The sequence below is a fragment of the Brachionichthys hirsutus genome, chromosome 4, assembly GCF_040956055.1.
Source record: "Brachionichthys hirsutus isolate HB-005 chromosome 4, CSIRO-AGI_Bhir_v1, whole genome shotgun sequence".
Taxonomy (NCBI): domain Eukaryota; kingdom Metazoa; phylum Chordata; class Actinopteri; order Lophiiformes; family Brachionichthyidae; genus Brachionichthys; species Brachionichthys hirsutus.
This window is the reverse complement of record NC_090900.1, coordinates 9,153,627-9,180,107: the sequence shown is the minus strand read 5'-3', so window position 1 is coordinate 9,180,107 and position 26,481 is coordinate 9,153,627. Positions and strand designations below refer to the sequence as shown.

Here is a 26,481-nt window from a genome sequence, read left to right as displayed (position 1 = left end):
CTGCTGTGCTTTGCCTCAGTCAACAGTCACTAAAAAGTTATTCTGAGTAATGATTAATGCATCCAATTTCTATGATCTGTATTGAGCGTAGCATAATGAGTAATTAAATAATGGACCACAGAGCAGTGAATGCTCTCGTAAAATGGTAAGGCTATAATTATTATGAAGCTCAGTTACCCTCCGACTCAAATATTAATTGTGTATTAATAAAAAAAAAAGTGGAATAGGTTGCAGAACTGATACCAAAAACCACCCAAGCTGTACAAAAGCTCACAGTTACATGTTTTGATGTAGACTTTTGTTTTCCAAGCAAATTTATTAGATGAGCAATTTCCAAAGCCAATAAATTAATACATAAAAAAAAAACACTTACATGATCAATCTAAACATTCACAATATTAAATCCAAATATTGTACATTTTCAATACTTAAAATCAAGATAAATAAAATCTATTTTATTCCCTGGCCTATTACCTTGAAAAAGCAACCTGTCAGACCTGCAGACGTCGGAAGAGCCACTCTCTGAATACTGAACGCTTAATGTTCTTTCTCAGTTACCAAGAATGCAGCTTCCTCTCCTCAATACAACAACAACACCATTGCACTCTAAGAAAAATAGGAGTGCACTGTGAGGAATCATTTATGCTCCCTGAGTGATTCATAAACTGGCATAATTTTTAACCTGGCAGTGCTACACATAAATATACAGTACAGAGAAGCCTCCCTTGGGGATTGTGTGGCTGTCTAAGAGTCAAACATTATATAGGAGGGGAATATTGATGTTTTCTTTACTACCATTTAAATCAAGCATGTTATTTTTTTTTACTATTGTTGTCCTCATCCAAGATAAATAGGGTTATAAAAGCCCGCACGGATCCCATTGACATTTTAGAGAGTCCTTTTGGAGCAGTAAAGATGCCCACTTGATAGATACCAGAATTCTATAGACAATGGAAAGACGAAATGAGATAGGCTTATGGATGAAGAGGCGGATAAAGACAAGAAATGTAGAGAACATGGGGAGTGCACAGCAGAAAGGAATGAGGTGGAGGTGGGTAACATCAGAATGGAGAAAAACAACTGTGGGGAGACTGGAAAAGAAAAACCCCGGGACATGGTAGAACAGGAGATTTAGATCCAGGAAAAGCTGCACCAAAGTTGAGATGGTATAGACAACCACAGAAGCAGCTTTCAACCGGGGGGGAAATAAATAGAAAAACAAATCGAATTCAACACATTGAAAGTCCCCGTTTCTCTTCTCTTCTGTGCTTTCAGTACGCCGGTCTGTAGAGGAGCTCCCCAGAGGCAAGCCTGTGTTTCAGCTCCTTCCACAGTAGCTCCCTCTCCTTTTGCGCGCCCTTCATGAAGCCTCGATTTTCCTGGGCTCTCCGAGACAAGTAGGGCATCACCTCATTCACCGGCCCATAAGGGACATAGGTACTTAAAGACAGGGAAGCCTGCCTGGCCTTGGATTTGCAGTGCATGGAATGGAACAAAAAAAAAACAGGAAAAAAAATGAAAACCTTTGCTGCATAATCAAGATGAAGAAGACAAGTGCAGATATGTTCAATATAAATATACATACACAAGTATTAAGATTTATCTTTTGCCAAGATAATCCATCCAGCCGTCACGCATGGCATAATAAAATAAGGGATTAGATGATGATTTTGATTTGATTTGAATGCTTTATTTCGAACATGCAAATTAAAAGACAAATAGAAAACAACAAACCGAAAAAAAATAAAATAATAGTCAAACCAACAATAACAAAGTCAAATTAACAATAATAATACAAACAAAACATGTCCGAAAAGGAGTAGGATGAAGCATTAGCTTTTTTTGAACCTACCCCCTCTCCACTACTCAACAAGCCATTCCTCTAAAATACATACATTGAATACATTTCCAAAGTAAATAAAAAATTGCAATTATAAACAAACATATATTTTACATATTTATTATTATTTATTTATTTATTGTTGCTAGAAAATAATTAGAAAATGAACCCGATATATCCACAAGATAGAAAATAAATTAAACAACAAATATACTTTCAAAAAATAGAGTCAAAAAGTTACTGCATAAATGTGCCTCGGTCTGAAGGAAAGGCCCCTAGAAAATGTGAAAGTCTTGAGGAAGCATGCAATTGGTATGCAGGCTGCAGGAATGTCCACCAGAGCTGCTTGTCTGTGAACTGAGTGTTCATGTCACAACAAAAAGTTGTCTCAAATGTTACGCAGAAGTCTATAGTGTATAATGCAACCTCACAGCTGCCGATCATGTGTAACCCCGCCAGCACAGGAGAGGCACACCCGGTCTCTTCACCTGCATGGTGACTAATCACTGGTTTGGTTGTTTCAACAATAAAATACCCTTCTGCACAATTTAATTCTGACACTTCGGAGAGTAAGATTCTTCCTGATTGAATGCTGAATTATTCTGCATAGCCATTTAAATGCACAAAGATCACTTTGCCCATTGCTTTTGCTCGTCTTCTGCCAGAGCAAAACAATCCAAAGATCTGTGCACATTTCCAGAACATGGATCAGACCTGTCACTTAATAGTCAAGCTCGGGATGCTCCAGAGCTGCCGGTACATGTACGACAGCATGTTCCTGTTCCTTTAGAGATCCATCACTCACATCCATTAAAAAACAGTAGACCAACATTGCACATGCCACAATCATCATCTTGAAAATGTAAAGGAAAGCTGAGGTACTCCTGTCACCCTAACCCTAACTCTTGCCATTATCATTATTGCATTTGCTTTCAAAGCTATCTGTCTTCACAATATGCATATCTACAGCCTCTCAGGCTAAAAAAAACTGGAGAATATCAGGCTAAGTCTCCAGTTTAGTGTAATATACATTTTGTTTTTGTTTGTTCAAGGAAATATAATTAATATATAACATAAATAACATATGCTTTTATTATGAACTGTTCAAAGCACACCTGGCCACAATCAGCCAGGTTAATCAGCATACTAATAAGGTACACCTGTGGGAGGATGGATTATCTTAGTTTAAATTGTACTACTACTCTATTTACTTGTGAACATCGTCCACTGCAATTTCATGCACAAATGTCCATCGACTAATTACTTTTCAGTTGTTTTAGTGTTGAAACAATTACTTTTTAGCAGGCTTCTTTCCAAACTGCAGTGAACAAACCCCATTTGAATGTCATTGAGACTCGTTCAACGGCCTCACAGAACAATTGCTGCACTCCCAGTCAGATAAATTTGCTGCAGTCGCAGGTGTTTGCATTTGAATTAGACGAGCTGCCATTGTTTGCACACTAAGCCTGTTTTACCAGGGCTCCCATTGCAAAATGGCAGAAACAAGTATATCCTTTAAACTTCTTGATAATTGACAAAGACATGAACTGAACATTTTGAGCCACAGCAAATGGAAGAAAAATACTTGCTAAAACAATTTGAGAAATTGATCCTGACGGATCTGCTTTAGCACAAGTGGTTCAAGGGCTCGACACTAACTACATAACTCTCCTGAGCAAAAAAGCCAAGTAACACATCAACTACGGTTCAGGCTATTTTAACTCCTGGCTCACATTGCTAGACACCTGCTTGCCCCTCAGTATCTGTCTCTAACTGACGAGCTAAGTGGTGAGAGCTTGCAGCAGTGCTTTGTTAAAACATGTTGTCAATACTGAGGTGTCTAAGTTGATACATCATGTTATGGGCTGGAGACTGATGGGTCAAATCCATACAATGAAGGCATTCTGTATGGGTGTATCTGAAATGCTTCTCAGAGACACAGGTGAGAGTTAAAGGGGAGGGCGCAGTTCTTCCTGAAACTAGCATTCAGCTACCAATCCTCCTGGTGGAGGGAAATAAAGTTCAGCGCCTCATCGTCGACCTATGGCGTGTTTTGTGTGCTTTTCTCACCCAATGGGAAGCTGATCTGGTCACACATTCCCAGCAGTTGACCAAAGTACACCTTGTTCTCCGTGGGTAAGAGACCCAGCTTATTCATTCTGATTGAGTAAGAGAATGATTTGAGTGATAAATAACATGGTTTAAATGGAATCAACATTGTGTGTGTATGTGCTTGGAGTTGAAGCGATACCTCGTCATTGTGTGTTTCACTGTGTCCTCATTGTGCGAAGCCACCATCACGTTAACCTTCCTGTTAAATGCAATCTCTTCCAACACATAGTCCAGACACCTTTTAAAGAATGAAGGCAGACACACCTTGGGTTAATACTTTGCTGCCATCTGCATGTCTTCTAATTCCACCTCATGCTGTGCTGCAACCCATCAGCCAACCTTTGTGTCAGTTCTGAATTTATGTTTACCTCAAACTCTGACTGATGACCGCGCGGTGAGCTTTCTCTTTTGTGTTCAAAAACATATTTAATCTCCACAGGGTGATTACACATCTCAGAATATAGCTTCTATATCTGTAACCCAACAGGATTGAAGTTTACTGCCATATGATGAACCCAGAAACTCCAGAACTGCTTCCCGCAAATAAAACAAACAAACACACTTTATTGTCTAAATGGGGGCCTGTTTAAATCTGACCCACATTGCAAAATAGAAAGTGTTACTGAGGTGTGTTTACACTTTAATTCAAATAATTAATCCAATCCATTAATCCAATGGCAAAATGCTGGCATCCAAAACGGCCTTGGAAGAAAGTCATCATTTGGTCTATCTAAGAAAGATAGCATTTTTGCATTAAGTAGGTTTGGACTATGTTCAACAGTTAATTAATATAAAAAGTCAAGCCTCTTACATGTGATACATCGTATTGGTCGCTTCATAATTTAATAGGGTCCTCGTAACCGAGCTCCTGGGCCCTCTCTCGCTCCTGGTACATGTAGGCGCCACGCACCAGTTTGGCAGCGAAATATCAACCCTCGCGTCGAGACAATTCTACGTCCATAGTCACATTGTCATAACCCTCCTACAGGGCAAAAATTCAACAATGATTAAGTCATGATTAAATAATCATTTTATAAGAAAACATCAACATCCAGTGAAAAGCAACATATTTTTGAAAACTTGGTCAAGAATTCTGGAAATATTAAGCTGAGCGGAAAGGCAGGAAAAAATGACTACCGGCTGCAATAATGACTCAAGACCAAGTAAGACAAGAACTGTATATATATATTTTTCCCATTACTAATATTGTAAGCCTTTAAATACTTTTGATACAATAATAAGGTGTAAGTATGTTAATCATGTGTTGCACGGCACTGAGAATTATAGAACTTAATTCCGTCCACGATTATTTTCTTTTTGTCACTGTTGCTATCTCATTGTGATGTCCATGTCCATACTCTAAAACTCATGTGTCAAACTCATGGGGAGGCAGAATAGCAACTTATTTTGAGGAAAAAGTACCGTAGTTAGAATCTTTTTAAATTGAACTTTTCAGGTCAACATTTTCGAGGTACTTGACAGTTAAATAAATGTAACAAAGACTTTGTCTTGAATGTCAGCCCCTTGAGTGGTCGAGTTTGACACCCGTGCTCTAAAGAGTCTCACTATGTCTCACAGTCACTCTTTATCATCGGATATACAACTGCTTCATCTGCATGCTTTGTGCTCGTGCACAAAATGCGCACTTTGATCTCACATCCCTGATTTTGTTATGGATCGGAACTTGCCTTGAGGTAGCATTGGTATGTGTTGAAGATGATGGGCCTCTTTCTGTACACGAACAGAGTGACTTATTTTTGCCCTGTATTTGTGTAAAATCCACACTCCATTGGAAGAAACTTTTTGGGAGTGGAACTCTTTCTCTGTACATTTTGGTCTTGTCAAAATGGCATGCCATGTCAGGCCGCTAACGCCCAGAGAGGGCCGCCGTAGCAGTACATGACACTTGACCTGTTCCACTTTTCACTGGGGAGCTTGAGTAACCAAACAGATGACTAAACACAGAGCAAGCCGGACATCAAGGACTCCAATACCCTTCAAATCCAGGACAGCGAAGGGCTTATTCTTCTTTCAGCACTAGATTACTTTTATTGTAGGTTTACTGTGGATTTACATGAAAAAGAATCCATTTGACAGGAACTGAAAATGTGTAGTCATGCACACATTGAATTGAGTGACTTAAATCCGATGTGCAATATCTTACCTGAATGAATAATTTCTAACCCAAAAGTGGTGAGGCAGAAACTATTGTTTATAACCCAAAACAGACATCATTTTGATCATCAATTCATTTTGTCTGATGGAAACTTGCCCGTCACACTGACGATTTTGTGCTTTTCTTGGTCAACATGAAATTGTATCGAGTTCTTGTTGCCATCTTGACAACTCGCTGGCGCTCCTGTCACAACCTGCTGTCTGAGATCAAACTGGCTTCACTTGCCGTGTCCTTCAGCTTCTGTGTTTGAAGCCGCATGTTTTTCAAGCAAAAGCTTTCTCGGCTGAGGTTTTGATATCTCTTTTGATGTTTCTGAGCAGGAATCTCCTCGACAAATTGCATCAAAGCTGTGCAGCTATATCTTGTTACAATTGGTGAAATGGTGCAAAAAATAACTCAGTATGTGCGACAAAAGGTAGAGAAGGTCACAGCTGGCATAACGGCCTGATAAAGCAAACCGCTAAACACTATGCATGTACATCTGTCATCAAGCTTTGTTTACTCATTAGTTATGACCTTTACACACCCTCTGGGCGCCAGAGTTTTTACAATAAAATATTCCGATTTGACATCACTTTTTTAAAAGGTTGTAACTTAAAATGTTGCGCAAGATCAAAAACAGGTATTCGCTTTTCTTTAGCCCTCAATGCAATGAATATATTTTATTTATTTTATACTACATTATGGTCTATATAGAATGTCCTAATTATTAGAGAGAGAGAGAGAGAGAGAGAGAGAGAGAGAGCGAGACTAATAATATATAATTCATACTGGCATCCGGTTAACGTCAGCTCAAATTGAAACTGTGCTGAGTAACTTGACAGGATTCCAGTCAATCCAGAATAAGGTCTTGCGACTGAGCTCATGTGAGAATATTTACTTCTAGATTTACATTTCATTATATTTTATCACACCACAAGAAAACAACATTTATGCTGTAGGTCAGTTTAGCTAAGATAATGAAAAACAGGCAAGACACACTTACTATGTAGATACAAAGCAACTCCTTATCTATTATCTACTAAAACAAATGGTAATAATACAGCTTCCGTACTCTCTCTGTTCGGCCTCCTCTTGGCTGATGTCTTCCTCTACGCTGTAGTCCAGGACAGAGCCAACGCCAAAGGCCTGATTCTTCTGGATCAGGGGCCTGATGGCTATGTGGTTAAAACCACCAAACTTCGGAGCAGCTCTAAGGAGTCTTTGCTCCTATATGCCTCCTGTGTTCGGTCGAAGTCGACGGAGAGCGTTCCTTTCCTTGACAGCCACTCCTGCGTCTCCGACTGGCTCAAGGTGGATAAACGCGTAAACGCGTATAAACGCGTAAAAGGAGAACCCGCTCTGAACCGCGCCAGGTATGGCACAGCTTTGACATACAGCATCATCTTGGAGGAAGTCAACGCCAGAGTCAACACCACAAATCAAGCAGACGGGAATCAAATAACCAGTGACGTCAGAGCATTGTTACCTTCCAAACTTTTGAACGAGAAGAAGCGGCTGTGAGACAGGGGCGTTACTACATGCGTGAAACATCTGGGTAGCAGCCACCATGCTGCGCACAGACTGGTCAGGGTAAACAGTAAATCTCAACATCAACTATATGGTGCGCATGTTAATAACAACAGAACTTTACTTAATTTATGAAACTATTCCAATTTTATATTCTCATAAATTCTTACAGCAATGATCATTTTAAGCCTTTTCATGACTTCAGTTACTGTAATAATGTTAAATAAGTATATGGGTGAACATACTGCGCTTACTGTAACTTACAACAATTTATCTTAGCCATGAATCTAAGCGCCATGAAATGCTCAAACTACAGAATACTTGGGAATGTTTGGCAATGTTGATCGTAAATCACACAGACGGTGAAATGTTGTAAACATTTGATAATTACTGTACATCTGGCAACTGGTTACTATTTTGCCATGTGCATCCCTGTCCTTTTACTAAAAGCTAGTTAACTTCATCAGCATAATTATTATAATGATCACCATTATCATCATCATCACACACCATAAGTCTTTTAAAAGGCAGATTCCGCTTGCGATTGTCACCAAGTGCTTGCTGATGGCTTAATAAAGAGTTGTTTCAGACCTGCTCTTCTTGGAAAGTGCCTTGATATAACATTTGGATGGATGGATGGATAGATAGATAGATGATAGATCTGAATATATGCTGAAGTAAATATGAATGAACTATGAGATAATCTCTCTATAAATAACATTTTTAACTGATTTAACACTGTACGATATGCCCATATTGCTCCTGAAGTAAACAGTAAAATAATATAATCACGTGTTTCTCTCTGAAAGTTTTTTTTTCACAATGAGTTGACTCATGAAGACACGTCATCGCGAGAGAAAACGTTAATCCTGGTTTCCCTCCACAGCCGGTGGCGGTGAGGGGGATTAGAGGAGCAGCGAAATGATAAAAATACAACCCATGAACAGAAGGGGGCGCTATTGCCTAACATGAACTGGAGTTATTACTACCCTCTTTACCCCTGAGAGCTAGACACACACACACACACATTATCTAAAACGTTATATCTGTATTTTGTATTCCTCCAACTCCAATTGCGCTAAATCATTAATAAATAGGTAACATTAAATTGTGTGTGTGTGCAGATTGAAATATGCAACTCCTAATCAGAATAAAAGAAATACTTGCTCTTGACGCAAATGAACGGCGTTTTCAGCCTCAATGGAACACTTCACCTCTTTATCATTTCGTTGTTTATCTATTTATTTGTTTTTAATATTTTGTCCAGACATTTTTCGAGCTAAGGCCAGTAACACAGACCCCGCTGCACTCAGGCCAAGGCTATGCAAATTAGGTGGCGCACGCACGGCGCACAAAGCCAAAGACAGAGTAACAAATCAGGAATTTTCCTCCTGCCACTCCTGAGAGCGCAAGAGCGGACAAAAGTTACGGATTAAGCTTTTCTTCTCAGAGAAGCAAAACAGTAAAGCGCGTAATCTTTTTTCAAGATCGTCAGTCTGCAGGTTTCCAAAGTTTTTTTTTTGTTTTATTATTGTGCATTAAATGCGTCTGGACGTATCAGATGCCCTGTTTTGGAAAAGCTAAAGGAATACCCGGTGTACTGCAGCAGAGTAACATTTACCAAGAATACTGCGATGTGAACGTTTTGCTTTTCTGACTGCGTTTTGAGGCTCTCTGCTGCGACCGGACACTTTTCTGCTGCGTCGCGGTTTCTCGATGATGGCGTAGGTGTTCGCAAGAGTTTTAAAATCACCTTTTGGGGCAACGTTTTGAAATCTGTGATGCGCAAAGTCACCGGAGTGATTAAACCTCTTTGAAAACCCATCATCATCATCATCACTTTCGAAGAAGGGGAATGCGGAGTGAAAACGGCGTCTAGGAGGATGCTGCTGCGTGCACAATGGAAGTGAAGAACTCGTTTGCGGTTGTTGCGGTGGTTTGTCTCTTCTTCTGCCCCAGCTTCAGCCAAGAACTCAACTCCAAGGGAAAGCATGTATGCAAAGCGCCTGGGTAAGCGTCAGTGCAGAGAAAAAGAACCCACTGCTTGGCCATCTAATCCAGTTTGTTCCACAGCTTCCCTCGTGACATTTTGTTTCCCTTATTTATTTCTCTTGCGACAGGACAGCAGCTGCATTGAAAACCAATGTTGTTGTCTCAACCACCAAGTATTTGTATTTGTTTAAACAGTGTGGATTTTAATAATTTAATTTAATAATTTGACAAAGTCGACTTTTTTTTTTCTGTTGCGTTATGAAAAAGTATAGCGGTTCTCACTAAAGTGAAAAAAGGGACGGGTGTTTGTAGGAAATCAACGGACTAACTTTTTTCCCATGAACTTTATCTTTAAAACCTTTATCAGTCGTGTTCCATGCGTAAAAATACTTTTAATGAGATCTTTTGTGCGGCGTTGATCTCTTTCTTTCTGCTTGAAACGTGTTCCCACTCCGCCGCGTTGCAAGAGGCGGAGCCGGGTTTCAGAAAGCAGCATACAGATGTGTGCATCTGGAACAGAAGGATTGATTGCTCTGTTTGCTGCGCGCTCTTTCCTCATCGATCTACAGCATTCCTGGCGCCCTTTGACGAGGCATTGCACTTGATGATGCTCTTTTAGAAAATTTGGAGGACCTCTATAATGCTGAAAGGAATTTAATTTTTAATATTCCAATATAAAGATCAATAGAAGAAATGCAGGATTCCACACACCAATATGTCTCTCTCAAATGTTGAGGTTATCATAAGAAAAAAGAAAAACACTTTATGACCTCTAGGATTTAGAGTCTGTGGATGTCTGGCTCCTAAAGGAAACAGCATCCAAACCTATCAGACTTTTAAACTGTGGCAGGAGATAAATAACACATTTTGTCCCAGGCTGGTCGGTACAATGAAAGATGTGCGATAAGAAAACATCTGCTTATAAATTGGCAGAGGAATATCTTGTTTATTTTTGAACAAAATGTATTTACAAACTTTGGTACACATGAGCACAAAAGAATAAAGAGGTGTAAAATGATCGTTCTCAAAGCAAAATGACAAAATGTTCTGTGAAATGAAAGGCATTTTTTGCATTTTAACATTTGTTACAGCCTATTTATGAAGTTTTCAGTGTGACATACCATAAAATGGACTCAAACCCAGTTTCACATGAAACCCTCATTTCAGCAGTCAGCATTCGTTGCTCACTTTTCTTCCCATCCTGCCCATTATGTTTTTTTATGTTTTCATTTCCTCAGACCTGAATGCAATGCTTTCAACACTGAAGCAGAAAAAAATGCTTTTGAATCCAGAAATAAGCAGCAATTGAAGTCCTTGGCTATAGTGGCTGGTACATTCTTTATATGAAATATTGAAAGGCAATGCAATCTCTCTTCATGCCACTGCAATATTTCTTCTTGCACTGGCATGGTTTCAGCTGTGAATGTTAAGGATCAACTCGTCTGTTTACTGGAGTTTGTCAAAAACCTGGAGCAGCATTTTTGCACAAATGCTGAATACATTGTCATATTGCATAAACCGCATGACTTGTTATTTGAAACCAAGTGAAAGCATTCGTGACCTGAGAAAAGTATCACATGCTTCTTCTGACAGGATCAAAAACTGTCCTCTCTGTGCATTCACTTCAAGCTATACCTATAGCATCTTCACATGCTGATGGTTTCCAGGAGCAGAGGTCACAGGGGACACATTGGTCCTTTCTGACAGGGCCTAAATAGTAGCTGCAAAATGTTGACTTTTAAGTGTTCACGGTTTTCCTCAATGGTTTGGAAGACATAAAATATACTGTGTGGACTCAGGGGTTTAGGGCTTTGAAGCGTATGCACTATATACAGATTGGGATCACCTCCTTTTAGATAAATACGCAATGATGTACCACCATGTGCTAAGCATGTGTGTGATGAACTGCCCGACATATGTTAGCAGAAACGGCCACATCAGTACGAACTGTGAAATCAAAGAGGCATGAGTTGGGTGTGCATGCTACTGCTTTGTGTGTGTTTTACTGGTTCCTGTTCAGTGTCTTCAACATTCCCCGCTCATTCTGATTGTCATTACTTCTTTTCCAGACAATCAGGATTTGTATGCTGCAGTGGCTGGAGGCAGATAGGGGATGAATGCCTGACACGTACGTACCATAAATAGAGCTATAGCATTTATCATTTGCTGATGATGCAAAAAAAAAAAAAGATGAATAATGTAGGCTGTTCTTGTTCACCCAAGCTCTCTGTGAAGGCAACTTCACCTGCAAGGAAAATGAGGTGTGTGTCAGACCTAATGAATGTCGCTGCCGTCATGGATACTTTGGAGCTAGCTGTGACACTAGTAAGAGATTATTAATTGCCATTTCTGATATGAAATTCCTATAAGAAGCTTGTGCACACATGCTTATTGCCATCCGGGTAACCTTTATGACACAATAATGTAACTGACTGATACCATCTCTTGTATTTAAGGCTATCTGATTGTCATGTTTGAGAAGTCGGAGGAATTGTTCACATTTCCTGATTACAACATTGTCTTTTTGCAGAGTGCCCTGCCCAGTTCTGGGGGCCTGACTGTAAAGGGAAATGTAATTGTCATCCAAACGGCCAGTGTGATGACTTGACAGGGGCGTGTACCTGCAACCACAATCGTTGGGGACCTAACTGCGAGAATGCTTGCTTATGCCAAAAGGGCAAATGTGACCAAGAGACAGGCAAATGCACATGTCATCCTGGTGCCTGGGGTCCTCAGTGCAACAACAATTGCTACTGCAGCATCAACGCCATCTGTGATGCAATGACAGGCCGATGCCTGTGCACTCCTGGTTGGACCGGGAGGAACTGTGGGATCCAGTGTAACTGCAACAACTCACCCTGTGACCAGTTCACAGGACGCTGCCAGTGCCGGGAAAGGTTGTGGGGTCCTCGTTGCGAGCGATACTGCCAGTGTATCCACGGCAAGTGCCAATCAGATGGCTCATGTACCTGCACACCAGGGTACCGTGGGAAGTTTTGCAGGGAACCTTGTCCTGCTGGGTTCTATGGTCAAAACTGCAGGAACAGGTGGGAGAAAATACTTGGCATGGATCAAGAACACACAAAGCACACAGTTTTGTGGATGTACCACATTCATTAATTTCTCTTCACAGAACCATCGTCTGGTGGTGTTGTGTATTTGATCAGAAATAAGATTCTTATTATTCCATGATCGTCAGTCAACATGTTAAAAGCAATTAATGTTAAGTGCTTTGCCTTCCATGAATTGTGCTGTTCTCTCACAATGCAAGGCCAGAATCAGAATTATAATTAGTAGTAGTAGTACTAGTAGTAGTATTGAAGTACAGAAATACAGGTTATTTCCTTGATGTTCTCGAATCTAGATCCTTTGAAACCTTTTGTATGGCAAATTGTTTTGCGATATATTTTTGCTGTTTTTCTTGACTGAACGTAGGTGTGGGCACTGCAAGGGCCAGCAGCCCTGCAAGGTGACAGAGGGACGTTGCATTACCTGTGACAGGGGCTGGAACGGGACACGGTGTGACCAGCTGTGCTCCAAAGGCTTCTTTGGTGAAAACTGCCAGGAAGTGTGTCCCACCTGCAAAGACGGTCACCACTGTGACCCAATTCATGGCAAGTGCTCGCACTGCAACCCTGGCTGGATTGGGGACAGGTAAGAAGGCACTAGAATTCTAACTCTACAAGAGAAAACATGAGACTGTATGTCAAAATGTTGCAGTCAGTTAATCTTTCTTGCAGAGATTTGTCATTTCACAGTCATAAAAATAGGACAGCACCTCCAACTAGCTACTGTAATACCATTTTCTGCACTGTGATTACGTCTATAACTCATTCTGCTAAACTTGAAAACAGCTGTCGTCACGACATGCCTTTTGCAATAGGTGTGAGGTGCGCTGCCCCAACGGTACATATGGCGAGAACTGTGAGAACAACTGCAGTCACTGTTTTAATGGCATCTGTCACGTCGTCACCGGAGAATGTCTGTGCGACCCAGGATTTTATGGCACCTAGTAAGTCAAAAGACATCTAATACGGCAAAAAGCTCAAAGATATGTATGCCCTCAGCACCTTCACATTACACATGCTCTCATTTCACTCTTGTCATACGCTCCTATTTCTCAAGAACTGACTGATCATGCTCGTGTTTAGAATCACGCTTTTACAGATAGTGTGGAAAAAACACATTTGGAAGAGAACTGAAATTCCCGCCAACTTCTGTTGAAAAAAAAAATGGCTGGAAGATAGAACTGATCCATTTATGTTTTTTCTATTTCATTTTTTTATTTCAGATGGAATAAATATTAAAGAGTTTTTATTTTTGTCTCTCCTGTGTACTCAAGCTGCAATGTGACCTGTCTGCCCGGCCAGTATGGAGTAAACTGCAACCAAACCTGTTCTTGCCACGACAAGAGCTGTGATCCTGTGTCTGGTGTTTGTTATCTCCGTAAGAAAGCACTCCTTCTTTAAACTGCAACTAGTGTTTGTACCTTTTAAACTACAGGAATACTGTTATTTTATATATACAGAGAATTATAACCCTCTGAACTGTTTGCCTAAAAAGCCAGGTGCCACTGTTATTAAATGTCCAGTTGTTGGCTTTACTCAAAGAGAACTAACAAACACAGATCTATGCAGATCAGTGCAAGAGGTAGGAGAGTCAATGCATCGGAGCTTGATGGTGTTTCCAGACCCAGACTTGTGTCCTTTTTATGGCTGTTTTTATTGGATCTGTTCCTGTTTAACCAGAGAGAGAGAGGGGAAGAGAAGAAAGACAAAGTTGGAGAGGAAGAGGGAAGAGAAAAGAGGAGGAGGATGAAATAAAGTGATGAATGGAATGGAGGAAATATAAGAGAAAAAAATTAGAAGTTGGATGTCAGGCAGAGGGAGGAAGAACAGAGTAAAAACTCTTTGGAAAGACAAGATCATTTGAGAGAGGACACACAGATAACAGGATTTTTGTCTAATGTCCATGATGGACAATGGCAGGTTGTGTGGTAGTATCATAAGGCCTCATCATTTTTGCATTACTCACCACTCCCAGGCCGTTTCCCTTCCTTTATCTAGCTATCAGGCAATGGCAGCATGTCACATTCAGACTGCCCTACAATTTGTCTCAGTCTCATACGACAGTGTAAAGACCAGAGGGACGCATCCTCTCACCCCGTAACTGATGGTTCACGCCTCTTCTAGTTTAATCTGCCTTCGCAAGCACAAACATCATCTGACGTGTGCACCTGTTGTCTTTTCAGTGTGTCACACTTGAAGGCAAAGGGTGTTAATAAATCATCGCCGAGTTGCGATGAAGGATGTGTCGCTAATCGGAGGCTGCAGATCGCAAGTTATTAGCAGGAAATCTGCCGCAAAATGGAGAGGAGTCTTACGTCTTGAGGCAGAAAACGTCAATGTTTTTTTTTTATTGGAGCAAGCAGGGATTTGGAATCAGCTGTTAATGTACAATTACTCACCATCATCGCTGTTAATCGCCCCACTCACTCTGCTTAATTTTTTATAATTGTAGGATAATTCATACTAACAGGAGATATGCTAAAGATATGCTGACACCCACAATGATCTGCATCTGAATCTTGCAGAGCCCAACCAGCGGATGGGTGTGATTGCGTCTGGAACCCTGGTCTCCTTCTTGCTGATTGTCTTACTGTCCCTGCTGTGCTGCTGCTGCCTGTGTCGGCACAAAGACGACCACAAGTAAGTGACAGCCGGGCGCCTTCACCTCCATGGTGTCATAGAGGAGGGTGCAGGTTCGAGTAGGAGGCTCACCCTGATTAGGTCAATATTTTCTTTTTTATTCTCACTCACAGGTACCAGGTTGTTAAATGAATAACTGCATGCAAATGTTATTTTAAGTGCTTCTATATATTGACATTACAGTGTGAGAAGCAATGTGAGCTTGCCTTTGAGCCCTCAAAAGAGGCATGGGGCCAGGTTTAATGTGCCTCTTTTGAATGATTCATTTGGATTTCCATGGCGTCATCCCTTTTCAATCCTAACCAAGACAACTCTACCAACAGCAAAAAAGCAAAGCGGATCCTGTGCGGACGATTCAGCAGAATCAGCACTAAACTTCCTCGTATTCCACTGAAGAGACAGAAACTGCCCAAAGTAGTTGGTAAGCCCCAAAACTCTTTCTCAAATCCCACCGCGGCACTGCCAGAGGCTGCTGTGTTTTACGTCATCATCCTGTCTGGTGCTTGCACAACAGTCTGCTCACTCTTAGTGCCTTTAAGAGCCAACGCACACTTAGCACAGGTCATGAATTTAACGATATTCAGATGTTGGCATATGAAAAAGGTGTCAGAGAATATGAAAAGTGCTTTCATACGGAGACAGTGACAGCAGCGAATTTTTGGTAGCGGACATTTCCATGTCGCGCTACGTTATTCTGCCTGTGAGACGATGAATAGGGAAGAAAAGTATATGGTAGCTACCAGGTGAGTATAAGGTTTCATTTGAAAGGAATGCGCTGGTTTTAGAGCCCCTTATTATTTTTGGCATCTTCAAATGTCATGTGTTCATATTATTACAAGCCGAATCCTAGCTGTTTTCTTTTCCTACTCATTTTCTTTACTGGTTTATACTGTCTTCTTCCCCAAGAAATGTTTTTTGGGGGGCTGAGGAGGAGGTTGTGTTGTTAGAAGGCCAGTCAGTCAGGGGGCCGAAGTAGTGCTGAGTGACGCGACTATCAAAGGCTGCACTGTTTGGGTGGATGCCGCTGCTCCATGTGCAGGTCTCGTGGTTTGTGACAGATCTTTCTGTGGACAGAGAAGATACGCTGATGTGTTGATTGTTGCCATGCAATGTTTAATGTGGCTGTTGTTTTGGGTTTTTTCAGGATGCAAGAAGTTTTGAATGTTTTGGAAATATACGATGATTATTATGATAAGCAGACAGCCACTGTGCCAATGTTAGCTGTCTGATATTAGTATTCAAAGGATTATTTTAAATTGTGACAAAAAATATGTTTGTATTGCAGCTGTCTTTTTCAGGATAAAAAAACCCATAATTTCTTTATTTTCACATCAAAAACCTATTATATGGAATTTCTTATATTTTCAAGTTTGTTCACTGTACGGTCCTGATCAAATGGAGCTTTCCATCACAGTCTCTTGCTCATTAATGGGAATGAAGTCGGCGTGTTGTGGAAGGACTTAAAACATGATGATGGCTTAGCAGCATGTGCCTCCTCTCTTATTCATCTGACTATCTGTCTCCTTCATGTGAAAATATAACTTGGACGGTGTGTGAGACATTAATGGACATGTTTGTGAAGAGATTGACAAATGCAACAATGTGTCAGAGTGCTATCTGCACACAAAGATATAATTCATTTCGGTGCCAAATATCCATCATTAAGCATTTACAGTCGGAAGTTTTGTGTCTTCAGACAACAACAGTATCATAATGTGTTGTGTGTGTGTGTCTCTCTCTTGTCCTTCCTGGTTCATATAGAGGGTTACTTCTCTTCTCTTCTATTGGGTTACCGACATAGGCATAGCCTGCCGACATTTCGAAAGTCAAACGCTGACTGGGCCTACACAGTCCTGCACACATGCACACATTCCAGAGGGGGGCCCAATGGGACTGGAAACAGGAAGTAGTCAAATTTACCTCAGCTCGTGTCAGAACTGTGATTTATCCACACCAGGGTCAGCGGCAACAGATGGTGCAAGACAAAATGTAAAAGGACGGAGTTGGAAAAAGGGAAGGAAGACAATATTTGCTCAACTATTAGCATATCTATAGCCACAGAGAAATAGCCACATGAACACACTGTGACTTATTCACGTTTTGGCAAAGCTGAGCTTACAGCTTGTCATTTTGGCCTTCCACACTTTTTACTGGGTATTTACCCCACGCCCTAAAGATACATATCTCCCCAGCATTCCTGGCATCCTGTCTGTCAAAATGCTTCCACAATGGTGGGGGCTTAGAGTAGGGCCATTTTCATTCATGTTGAAGGTGGACAAATAGGATTTTCAACACGTAACCTCACATTCAAACAGCTGTTAGCTGCCTAAAGAAAGCAATCTCTTGCCTGTATGTTAGAATTATTTTCAAATTAAATGTCACCAGTTATTGGATATAATTCAGTACTGTATTTGTCCTAGACTTTGAATGCATATATTAAACCAAAGCTTATTTCAAGGAGTAAAATTAAGTTCACACATTTAACATTTCAAATTTTATGCCCAAAATGTAATTTATAGTTTTCTTTTCCCATCACATATCTCTATAGCTCATTCACTACCTCGGCTGCCGGCTTGTTTAAGGATCCTCCCATGAAGCAACTGCTGTGGCAGTGGAGGTCTGCAGCTGAGATGTGTCAATAATGCCCTGCTGTGCATTGGCCTCCATGTAGGGAGCAATCACTGTGGCATCCAGTCTGGAGAACAATCCTCCTAGACCCTGAGTCTGGAGGGAACAGCTTTCAAGGGCAGCAGTTGTTCCTCACTGCATACAAGTGATGCCATGAAATGCCCATGTGCTAGCTTGTGGACTATCTTAAACGAAGTCCTTGAATAGGCTAGCTGCTCTGCATTCTTCATTCGCCCTCCCTGCCTGTCAGTTTCATCCCTTTGCCCTCCACACCGCTGCCTACATGTACAAAGTACAATGTGATCATTGCTATCAATCTGCCACATCTACGAAAAGTTAACATCATTCTACATTTGAATGTGACCTCAGAGAGAGCCATTATTCTGGTAAACAGGATATTCTTAAATAATCACAGAAACGGGCACCCTTGGATGGAAGTCCCCTCTCTGAACACACTGACGTGTTTGTTATTCTTATGAAGCATGAGGATCAGCAGCAGAGTAGATTTTTATTTCTGATTAATGTTGGTTTTCAATTAGCATGTCATAAAGTTGGATACCTGAGCTGGTAACTTGCTTAAAATGTAATATAATTTGGAAAGCTTGATAAAAGCAGTAGCCACAAAGGAAATATAAAAATGTTGGGGTCCTTGAACATGGCGTCATACAATCATATCACTAGATGAAACATTTCTGTGAAACACAGACACACACACACTTGACAGAAAGTCAAATGTGTGAGGCAGACACATAGAAACAGGAAGCACGCATAAACATCAGGTCAGTTCGTTACGTAAAATAAGTTTAGACATGTTTAGTTTTCTCTTCATGGTTCAATGAACATCTAAACAACTGAAGTTATTTTACCTGATTTGTCATTTTTTATAATCATAAATATGAGATGCATATTGAGTGCCGACATGGGAAGCTGCAATAACATTTTAAAGTTATCTACGAAAAAATGTGAAAAACATACAGTGTGGTTCTCCCACTATGATGTTGCAGATAAAGTGCAATACAGTGTTATGGGGATTCTACAAGTGAGGACGTCTGGAAAAATCCCTCTGTAGTTTTTAAGTTGTTCAACCTTTGAGAACCGTTCCTGGCTTCAGCCCTGGAGCAGTTGGATCATACACTTTCTCCCATGCTGGATTTATCTGAGCTCTAAACAATAGCATGGATCATCCATGTGTCATTAAGCATGAGGACAGCGCCCTCTGATGAGGTGGTTCATGTCGACTTAACGGCGCTTCTCAGCGCAGTGGAAAGATCATCAGCAATTTTTCCTTCAGAAACTTCAGTGGTTCTGAAAGTGAAGGGTCAGCAGAAAGCTGCAGTGACTGGAATGGAAGAAGAAGAGGAAGATGTTGATAAATAGCCATGGTTCAACATACATACTGCTGAGGAAGAGAATTCATTCCAAGAGAATCGCATTCTGTTTTCTGTCTCACAAAAATAGTGATTGAACTTTACTTCACAGTGTCATCATAACATTCTGGCCACTATTCAGTCTGGAACAGAAGTAGAGACTGTGACCATGTTCATTTTCTGTCAAATACTGAATTGTTGACACTAATTTGTGGTGTCCACTTTTAAACATACTTTGTGTCATTGTTCTCCATTCATGCTATAATTCTTCTTTTTTCTTTCGGCTTATACCGTGAGAGGTCGCCACAGCAAACCTTCTGCACTCCACCCTGTCCTTCGCATCGTCCTCCCCACTCCTCACTGCGTCAAAACATCTAGCCTTCACTGTCCCTCTTATTGACTCATTTCTAATCCTATCTCTCCATGCATGTTAAAATAACTAACGATAATGGCGTAGCGTCTAGCTTGGCATCTCCTCGTTTCAGTTTTACTTTGAACTACTCCATCAAAGTCACTGCATATACTCTATGTCTGGTCATGCACTGATGTGAATTGCAGCATGACATTGTGTGGAGGCACCTAATGCTGGTTCCTTTACTGGCTCCCTTGAAAAACACCATCAAATCCAGTATTTCCTACAGACTGTCTGAAGTCATTACTTTCTTCAACTTTCCAGCAGTTGTGCAACTGAGTGAGAACGGGATGTTGTTTTAATAGGACAAGCTGACCTTTTGGTTTCTCCGTTTGTTGTCTGTTCTCAGTAGCCCACCATGACCCAGAGAACACCTTCAACTGCAGTTTCATCGAGCCTCCATCAATGGCTGAGCAGACCTCCTCCTGGTCATCCCAGGAGTCGTTTTCCTCATTTGAGAGTGGAGATGAGGGGCCAGTTTATTGTGTGCCTCATGAAGGTGAGTCATCATAACTATAAATAAACAGCTCAGTTGCCTGGACTGATGCACATAAACTTATAGTTTGTCTTGACATGTTTGAGCCTTTTCATGTATACAAGCTGATGATACATATTTCTAATTAAGTGTGTGTGTTACTGTACAGTGACTTACTCACTTCTGCAAATGTCATTATGGTGATAGTTTATCATCTAACATCTTGAGAACATGTACAGGAAATGGAACAGTAAAGTCAGCATATAGCAAGGGACCAAAGCAGAAGGAAACTGATGAACGTTGACGCCGAGTTAGGTTTAGTTTGCATTCTCTTGACTCATTCAAGGACTTTGAACGACTGATGTTCACTGAAAAGGCATGGGCTCAAAACAATTGCTGCAAAAAAGTGTTTTGAATTAGACCGTAGGTGCACCAGTCAATCTGTAAAGAAGTTATTGAGTGGAACATATCCTGGTATTTAAAAGTTATAATACAGGTAGTCATCGAATTACAACCACAATCGGTTCTGAGGGTTTTGTCGTAAGCCGATTTGATCGTGAGTTGGCCCATGTTCAATTACCGTAAGTATACTATGCTGCGTAATGATATTGTAAATAAGGAGTAGAAAGAGACAATTTCTTCTTGGAAGACACTGTGAGTGAAACCGCAGAAACTGTCATATACTCGATTCACTAGCTTGCTTTGCGGTATGTTGGGACCACACATATTGTAAACAGACAAACCAGTGTGGTCGTAAAGTCAAACTGTTATAAGTCACATAGGTCGTAAGTCAACAACTACCAGAATGGTTTATTCTCTGTTGGGAAGAAGAAGGCCATTTACAGTTTTAAATTGATTGACTATTTGATAGTGTTTCCCTAATTACATCTTCCGATGATCCATAGAATCTGTGAATGAAAGCAAAGACAAGAGCAGCTCCAGCCCAGCAGCGGAGATACCAGAGCCTATTCTTAGTGAGGAGGATGCAGGGGAGTACACCTCCCTGAAAGACACCAGTGTTACCAAAGTAGAAGGCAGTGAGCAACCGCTGCTCAAATCCTCTGACAGCGAAGGCTCCACCAGTGGCTCAGATTCCACCAACGCAGCACTCTATGCTCGCATCGCACGCCTCTCCAAGCAGTCCAAGGAAGATGATTGCAGCGGCAAGGATGGGGATAGCACTCCCACACCAGAGGCTAAGCGCAATGGAAAACCACCACCTTCACCTGGTAAGCCCAAACCACGTCCACCAGACCCAGCCACTAAGCCCAAGGTATCATGGATACATGGAAATGCTACGGGTTCTCCCCAGCTGGAGCAGCATGGGGGGGTGAAGGCAATTGCAGTGCCTAAAGAAAAAAAGAGGCACTCCAGTGACGGCTCATCCAAAACAGAGGATCTGCAGAAAATGAAGGAGAAGATCCGTGAGCAACAGAAGAAACAGGAGGAAAAGGGGATAGAAGTCAATGGTTCACCCAGCAAACGCAAATCTCCTTGCGGTAAGAAGTCTGGGGATGAGCATAGCAGTCCCAGTCACATGGAACACATAAATGGTGTCGTACAGAATGCTCTTAAGAAAATAAGCAACTTCCATAGCTCACCCGAGAAAAAGAGTGCAGAGAATACTAAGGATGTCATAAAGGAGCCACCCAAGAGTCCAAAGGTGATCCACCCGCATATAAACTCTGAGGCCGCCACACTCTTGGCTGCTCAGCTCAAGGAGAAAACCCAAAGCATCAACAGGAATGAGGGGACAGGTCTGACAAAAACCAATGGTCTCTCTACCCCCAAGGGAAATCGGGAAAAGCCAACACCTCCGCAGAAAGCAAAGAGGATCCCCTCTAGTGGATTGAGCCAGCAGGGCTCCACTAAGCCCCTGTTGCCTACCTCAAGCAGTCTCCAGAAAATGGTGGCGCCCATCACCACCGACCTTGAGACTCCTGAAGCCAAGAGCCCGGAGAAGCAGGACTTGAACGGGTCAAGGTCAGGGGGTCTGATGTTAGATTCTACACCAAAGAAGACTCCCATAAAAAAGCCTCCCCGGAGGAAAGGCAAGGAGGGTACTTTGGACACAACTGAAAGTAAAATACCACAGCAAAAGACAGCCATAATGCCACCACAGGTAGTGAAAGAAGTATTTTAATATAGACATGTAATGCTCAAAGAAGATGATGCATTTCCAAGAGACTTCAATGGATTTGTTGGAAGGTGAACCAGTTTCTCAATCAAGGAACTTTTCTTTGTGCATATGCTGTTACTCCAGAACTACGAGTCAAGAGTAAGAAGTGCTTTAAAATGAAATTTGAATCGTATCAATGAGTTTTATTATAATGACATCTATTATAAACTATTGTATGTCATTTCAAGAAAGTGTTTCTCACCATGTTTCAGTGTCACATCACAAAGTATGGATCAGCCAGAAAAAGGACTCTGAAAAAAATGGTGCACAGACCTAATCAATAGTCCAGTCATCTCTATAATCTGCAATATTTCCACCACTATATTTATATATGGATTGTTTTTGCAATTTGCTATGCAGGTGTTGGAAGAGTACCAGATTTGTATGCACGCACTCCAAAGGTATTGAAGGTACTAAGAATAACAGGAACTCCAGATCTGTTGAGGATTGCAAGCAATTTTATTTGTGTGTTCTCTTTTGTCATTTGTACGACCAATATGCACAAAGACAGTTCCGTACCTGTAGTCATATTACATTGGATATAACCCTCATTCCTTATGTCGGCAAGCTTTTCTTTGCAGGTGAGTACCTACTTAATTGTCAGTTAATAGTAATAGTTTATCTCTTTTCTATTTTGTTGGTGAGCTTTGTCTTTAGCAAATGAAGGACATTTTATTTCCCCCTCCTTTTTTTGCTTTTAGCGCTGGAGCTAAGTTGAAGTCTTAATTCAATTAAATTTGACACCCAAACCCAAAGTATACTAGTCATGCTATGAAGATCTTAATTGTCTTCTGTGTGCTTGTGAGCCATCTATAATTTATTTTGGAGTTAAAGTCTTAGCTATCGTTTGGCTAACTCTTTCAGACATGGTTTTCTAAAACCCAAAATGACCATTGATCGTTTTTGCAAAAAGTGCTATTTTAAACCTCTTTCATACTTATGCTATCAAATCACTAGAATGTGCTTTTACTGTATCTATTATTCAGTCAGCTAAGCCACTAAACCAAAAATAAAATCCGAGACTATCCTATGTCCTTACTCTGCTTTTAAATCACTTTAAGCCACAGCTGTTGTTGCTGTATAAAAAAACTTACTTCAGGACAATATTCATCTGTAAATGAAGACAGTTTTGTTGATATGATGGCTGTTAGTACTATTCTGTACAGATCTAATACAGAAAGAGATTGCCACATGGATTTGTTCCTCTTTCATCTTAGCAGTTTTGGGGGGGAAACTAGGTCACATTAATTTGTTTATGCCATCGGGCATTGTGTGAAAATCAATTATTGTCAAACATTGTTAGTCAAAGCGTTTTGTCCCTTAAGGCTTAAGGATCTTATTATCTGAAGCTGCTGAAGTTGTTGCTTTAATTTCTCTGTTAAAGGGTAAAACCAAAAGACTAAATGGTACCGTGCCTCAAGAGCTATATTTGTGCCTCAACTGTGGATCAGTTTAGGCAGCAGATGCTATATTCACCCAACTGTTGTTGTTTACCTTCATTTCAACTAAAATAAGTAAGAGAAGTGTGAAATGCATGAACTGGAAAATTCAGTTTTTGTTTTTAGTTTTTTTTGTAATTGGTCACTGGTGTATATCTGTTTTTAAAGTAATGCTGAGTAATACTGAGCATTAACCAATCCATGATGGTATTTATACAGAAAGTAAATGTACAATTGGCTAAACATTTTACATTTACAGCTAATTTGAAAAATTGTCTTGTTTTTGATGTATTTTTATCAAGGTACAACACTTTTTTTTATTCAGTATTTTCTACTTGTGTACATTGTGTACTTTGTATTATATTTGTAAGCTGTGCTTATATGACACTTTTAGTTCCTCTGTTTTACTTGGTGACAGTCATGTTGTATTTGCTTCTTTTGAGCAGCATGTTTGTTATTTTTGGCTCAGAACAAACTTGCAGTACAAGTACTCACCTCCTGTAAAGTGTACAATGCTTTGAAATTGTTCTCTGTTGATGTTTTTAGTTGGCTAAGATTTAACCGCATGATGCAGAGTATAATTATACAACAATAATAGCCACACACAATATCGGTAATCTTTTTTTTCCCCTCCGGTCGTTTTATTGCCTCAATGAAAAGTAGCTCATACAGAAAAGATTGTATAATACAACTATGATACCACTGTTGATACATTTGCATATACTGTACTTATAAACATAACATTGTGTAATAATGAAGTATAATTTTTCACTTGACTGACCCGTGTCTGACTTACAGGCTTACAGTCCTTTTTTTGGTAAAGAAGGGCCTGAAAAGCTGCAAAATTATTACAAACTGTATTTTGTCTGGAGTGACTTGTTTGTAGTAACTTTGAATTGATTTTTTTGGTATGATAATTAAATCCGTGTTTTATTCACTTCTATGGAATAAAAAAAGCAGTACATGTAGTTCTAGTCAAACCTCAACTTTAAAATCAGTGCTTGATTAATCGACAAGCAATCATCGCATGACGATTGTTCATCCTTTGCATGTTCCCCTGGGTCTACTTCCGGAGTACAATCATCCAGAAAAAAAACATAAGGGAAATGGACATACTTAGCAATACACAATGATCTGTTATTCTTTCTTCAAACAGATTCAATTGAATACTCATTTGATATTTGAGCTTTTCCTATGACTGTGCTACTGAGCAGGAGCCTTCCAGAGTCATTCGGTCACAGCGGCTCGTCAAAGAGCCTGAGGGAATCAGGGACTGCTCATTTGGCTCCGTCAGGATGGGTGTACAAAAGCTCCATTCATTGGGGAAAAACAGTGGAAACTCTGTGCTAAGGACTTAATCATGTGCTACATATTATGTGTTGTGTTTTGGCGAGGAGGAGCGGGACATGGAAGTATTGGGCCATGGGGTCATGGCTATGAGATTGGGTGTATGTATATATCTCATGTGATGGGTCATTGGATTCAGATGGCGATGCAGCACTGTTTTTGATTCAACACACTATTTGACACACACTATGCATGTAATTCATACAAAATGACCACAGATCTGGAAAACTTGAGTCTGATTTCTGATGTGCAAAGGACTCGTCAGGGCTTGTTTGAATAACTCAAGCCTTGTCTTGACATTGATGACAAATTGATCTTGATCTGACCCTTTATAGACAGTCCTATAAAGATAAAATTATTTTAAACAAAGAGATCAAATTATTCTAATGCTTGCTCCATGGAATGCACGTCCTTGTTTTCTGTAGATAATCAAAAAATAGTTGTCTTATTTGGAAAATCATGCTGTTCATTGCTTGCTAAACCATGATTACAGTTCTTCATAGGCTAGTTTTGAAACAGATATCAGCTGTATACTAAAGTAACATATAGTCATGCCTTTTGGATGAAGGGTGAAACATTTTCAAACTCTAAACAGAAGTCCATGTGCTTTGTGTTCAACCTTCAAAACAATATTCATGCAAGATATTTCCTCTTGGTCAACACTGAAGTGTTTTGTGGTTTTAGTAAAAGTTCTCAAAATGTACTAAAATGAAATGTCATGAAACCTTTTAATCTGGTGCCATCTTCAGGTCAAACATTAATTTGTTTCTGATGAAATCCAACTGAAATTAAGCACAAGCTCCAGCCTCGCCTATAGTTTGTGTTACTTAGCAAGTATCAGCTTGCTAACAAAGTATGCTGAATAATAGTAGAGTTGTATGACATTATTTTCAGTTTTGTTTCTCCAAAAATATGTGAAAAAATATTACAAATATTAATAAAATATAACAATGAAAATAATATTGACAGAAAGATATAAAATGAAAATATTCATTAAATGTTTTAAAAGTTTTTAATTTTGGAAAAGAGTGAAATCTGCTGGTATAGTTTCCTGTATTTGTGTGAATGTTCTAAATTTAAACAGAGTTTGCAATATCTGTGGGCGCAGTGGCTCCTATTATTTTCAAATTTAGCTAAAATAAGGTTTAACAAAATGTCTAAATTGTATAGTCTAAATTGAAGCGCTAAATTTAATTTCCATTGACTTATCTGGATTTTGAGAATGATCATTGAGAATAATTTTGACTGGGCACATTTGGGTTCACCTTCTTTGATGGACAGGATTACTTTTATGGAT

At 40.2% G+C, this 26,481-nt stretch overlaps 2 protein-coding genes across 2 annotated transcripts; one reads left to right on the top strand and one right to left on the bottom strand.

Annotated features, from left to right (window-relative positions):
- Positions 1–1,271: 1,271 nt before the first annotated feature.
- On the bottom strand, positions 1,272–7,513 carry prodhb (proline dehydrogenase (oxidase) 1b). The gene is given in 9 exon segments (XM_068760866.1): positions 1,272–1,439; positions 1,441–1,466; positions 3,911–3,999; positions 4,092–4,190; positions 4,764–4,796; positions 4,798–4,934; positions 5,641–5,683; positions 7,183–7,297; positions 7,300–7,513. Coding segments are annotated over 9 exon segments (924 nt in total).
- A 2,024-nt stretch (positions 7,514–9,537) lies between these two features.
- Positions 9,538–22,362, top strand: scarf2 (scavenger receptor class F, member 2). Its single transcript, XM_068760864.1, has 11 exons — positions 9,538–9,647; positions 11,699–11,757; positions 11,853–11,954; positions 12,160–12,676; positions 13,065–13,283; positions 13,513–13,641; positions 13,972–14,075; positions 15,223–15,337; positions 15,661–15,758; positions 20,094–20,243; positions 21,125–22,362. The coding sequence occupies exons 1-11, from the start codon at positions 9,538–9,540 to the stop codon at positions 22,360–22,362; spliced, it is 2,841 nt and encodes a 946-aa protein (XP_068616965.1).
- Positions 22,363–26,481: the final 4,119 nt, after the last annotated feature.

Bases quoted from the DNA above. Each gene is read 5' to 3' on its own strand.
- scarf2 (XM_068760864.1), top strand. From the start codon at position 9,538: ATGGAAGTGAAGAACTCGTTTGCGGTTGTTGCGGTGGTTTGTCTCTTC. The intron at 11,955-12,159 runs GTAAGAGATTAT...GTCTTTTTGCAG, and splicing joins TGGAGCTAGCTGTGACACTA to AGTGCCCTGCCCAGTTCTGG. The intron at 15,338-15,660 runs GTAAGTGACAGC...CTCTACCAACAG, and splicing joins CGGCACAAAGACGACCACAA to CAAAAAAGCAAAGCGGATCC.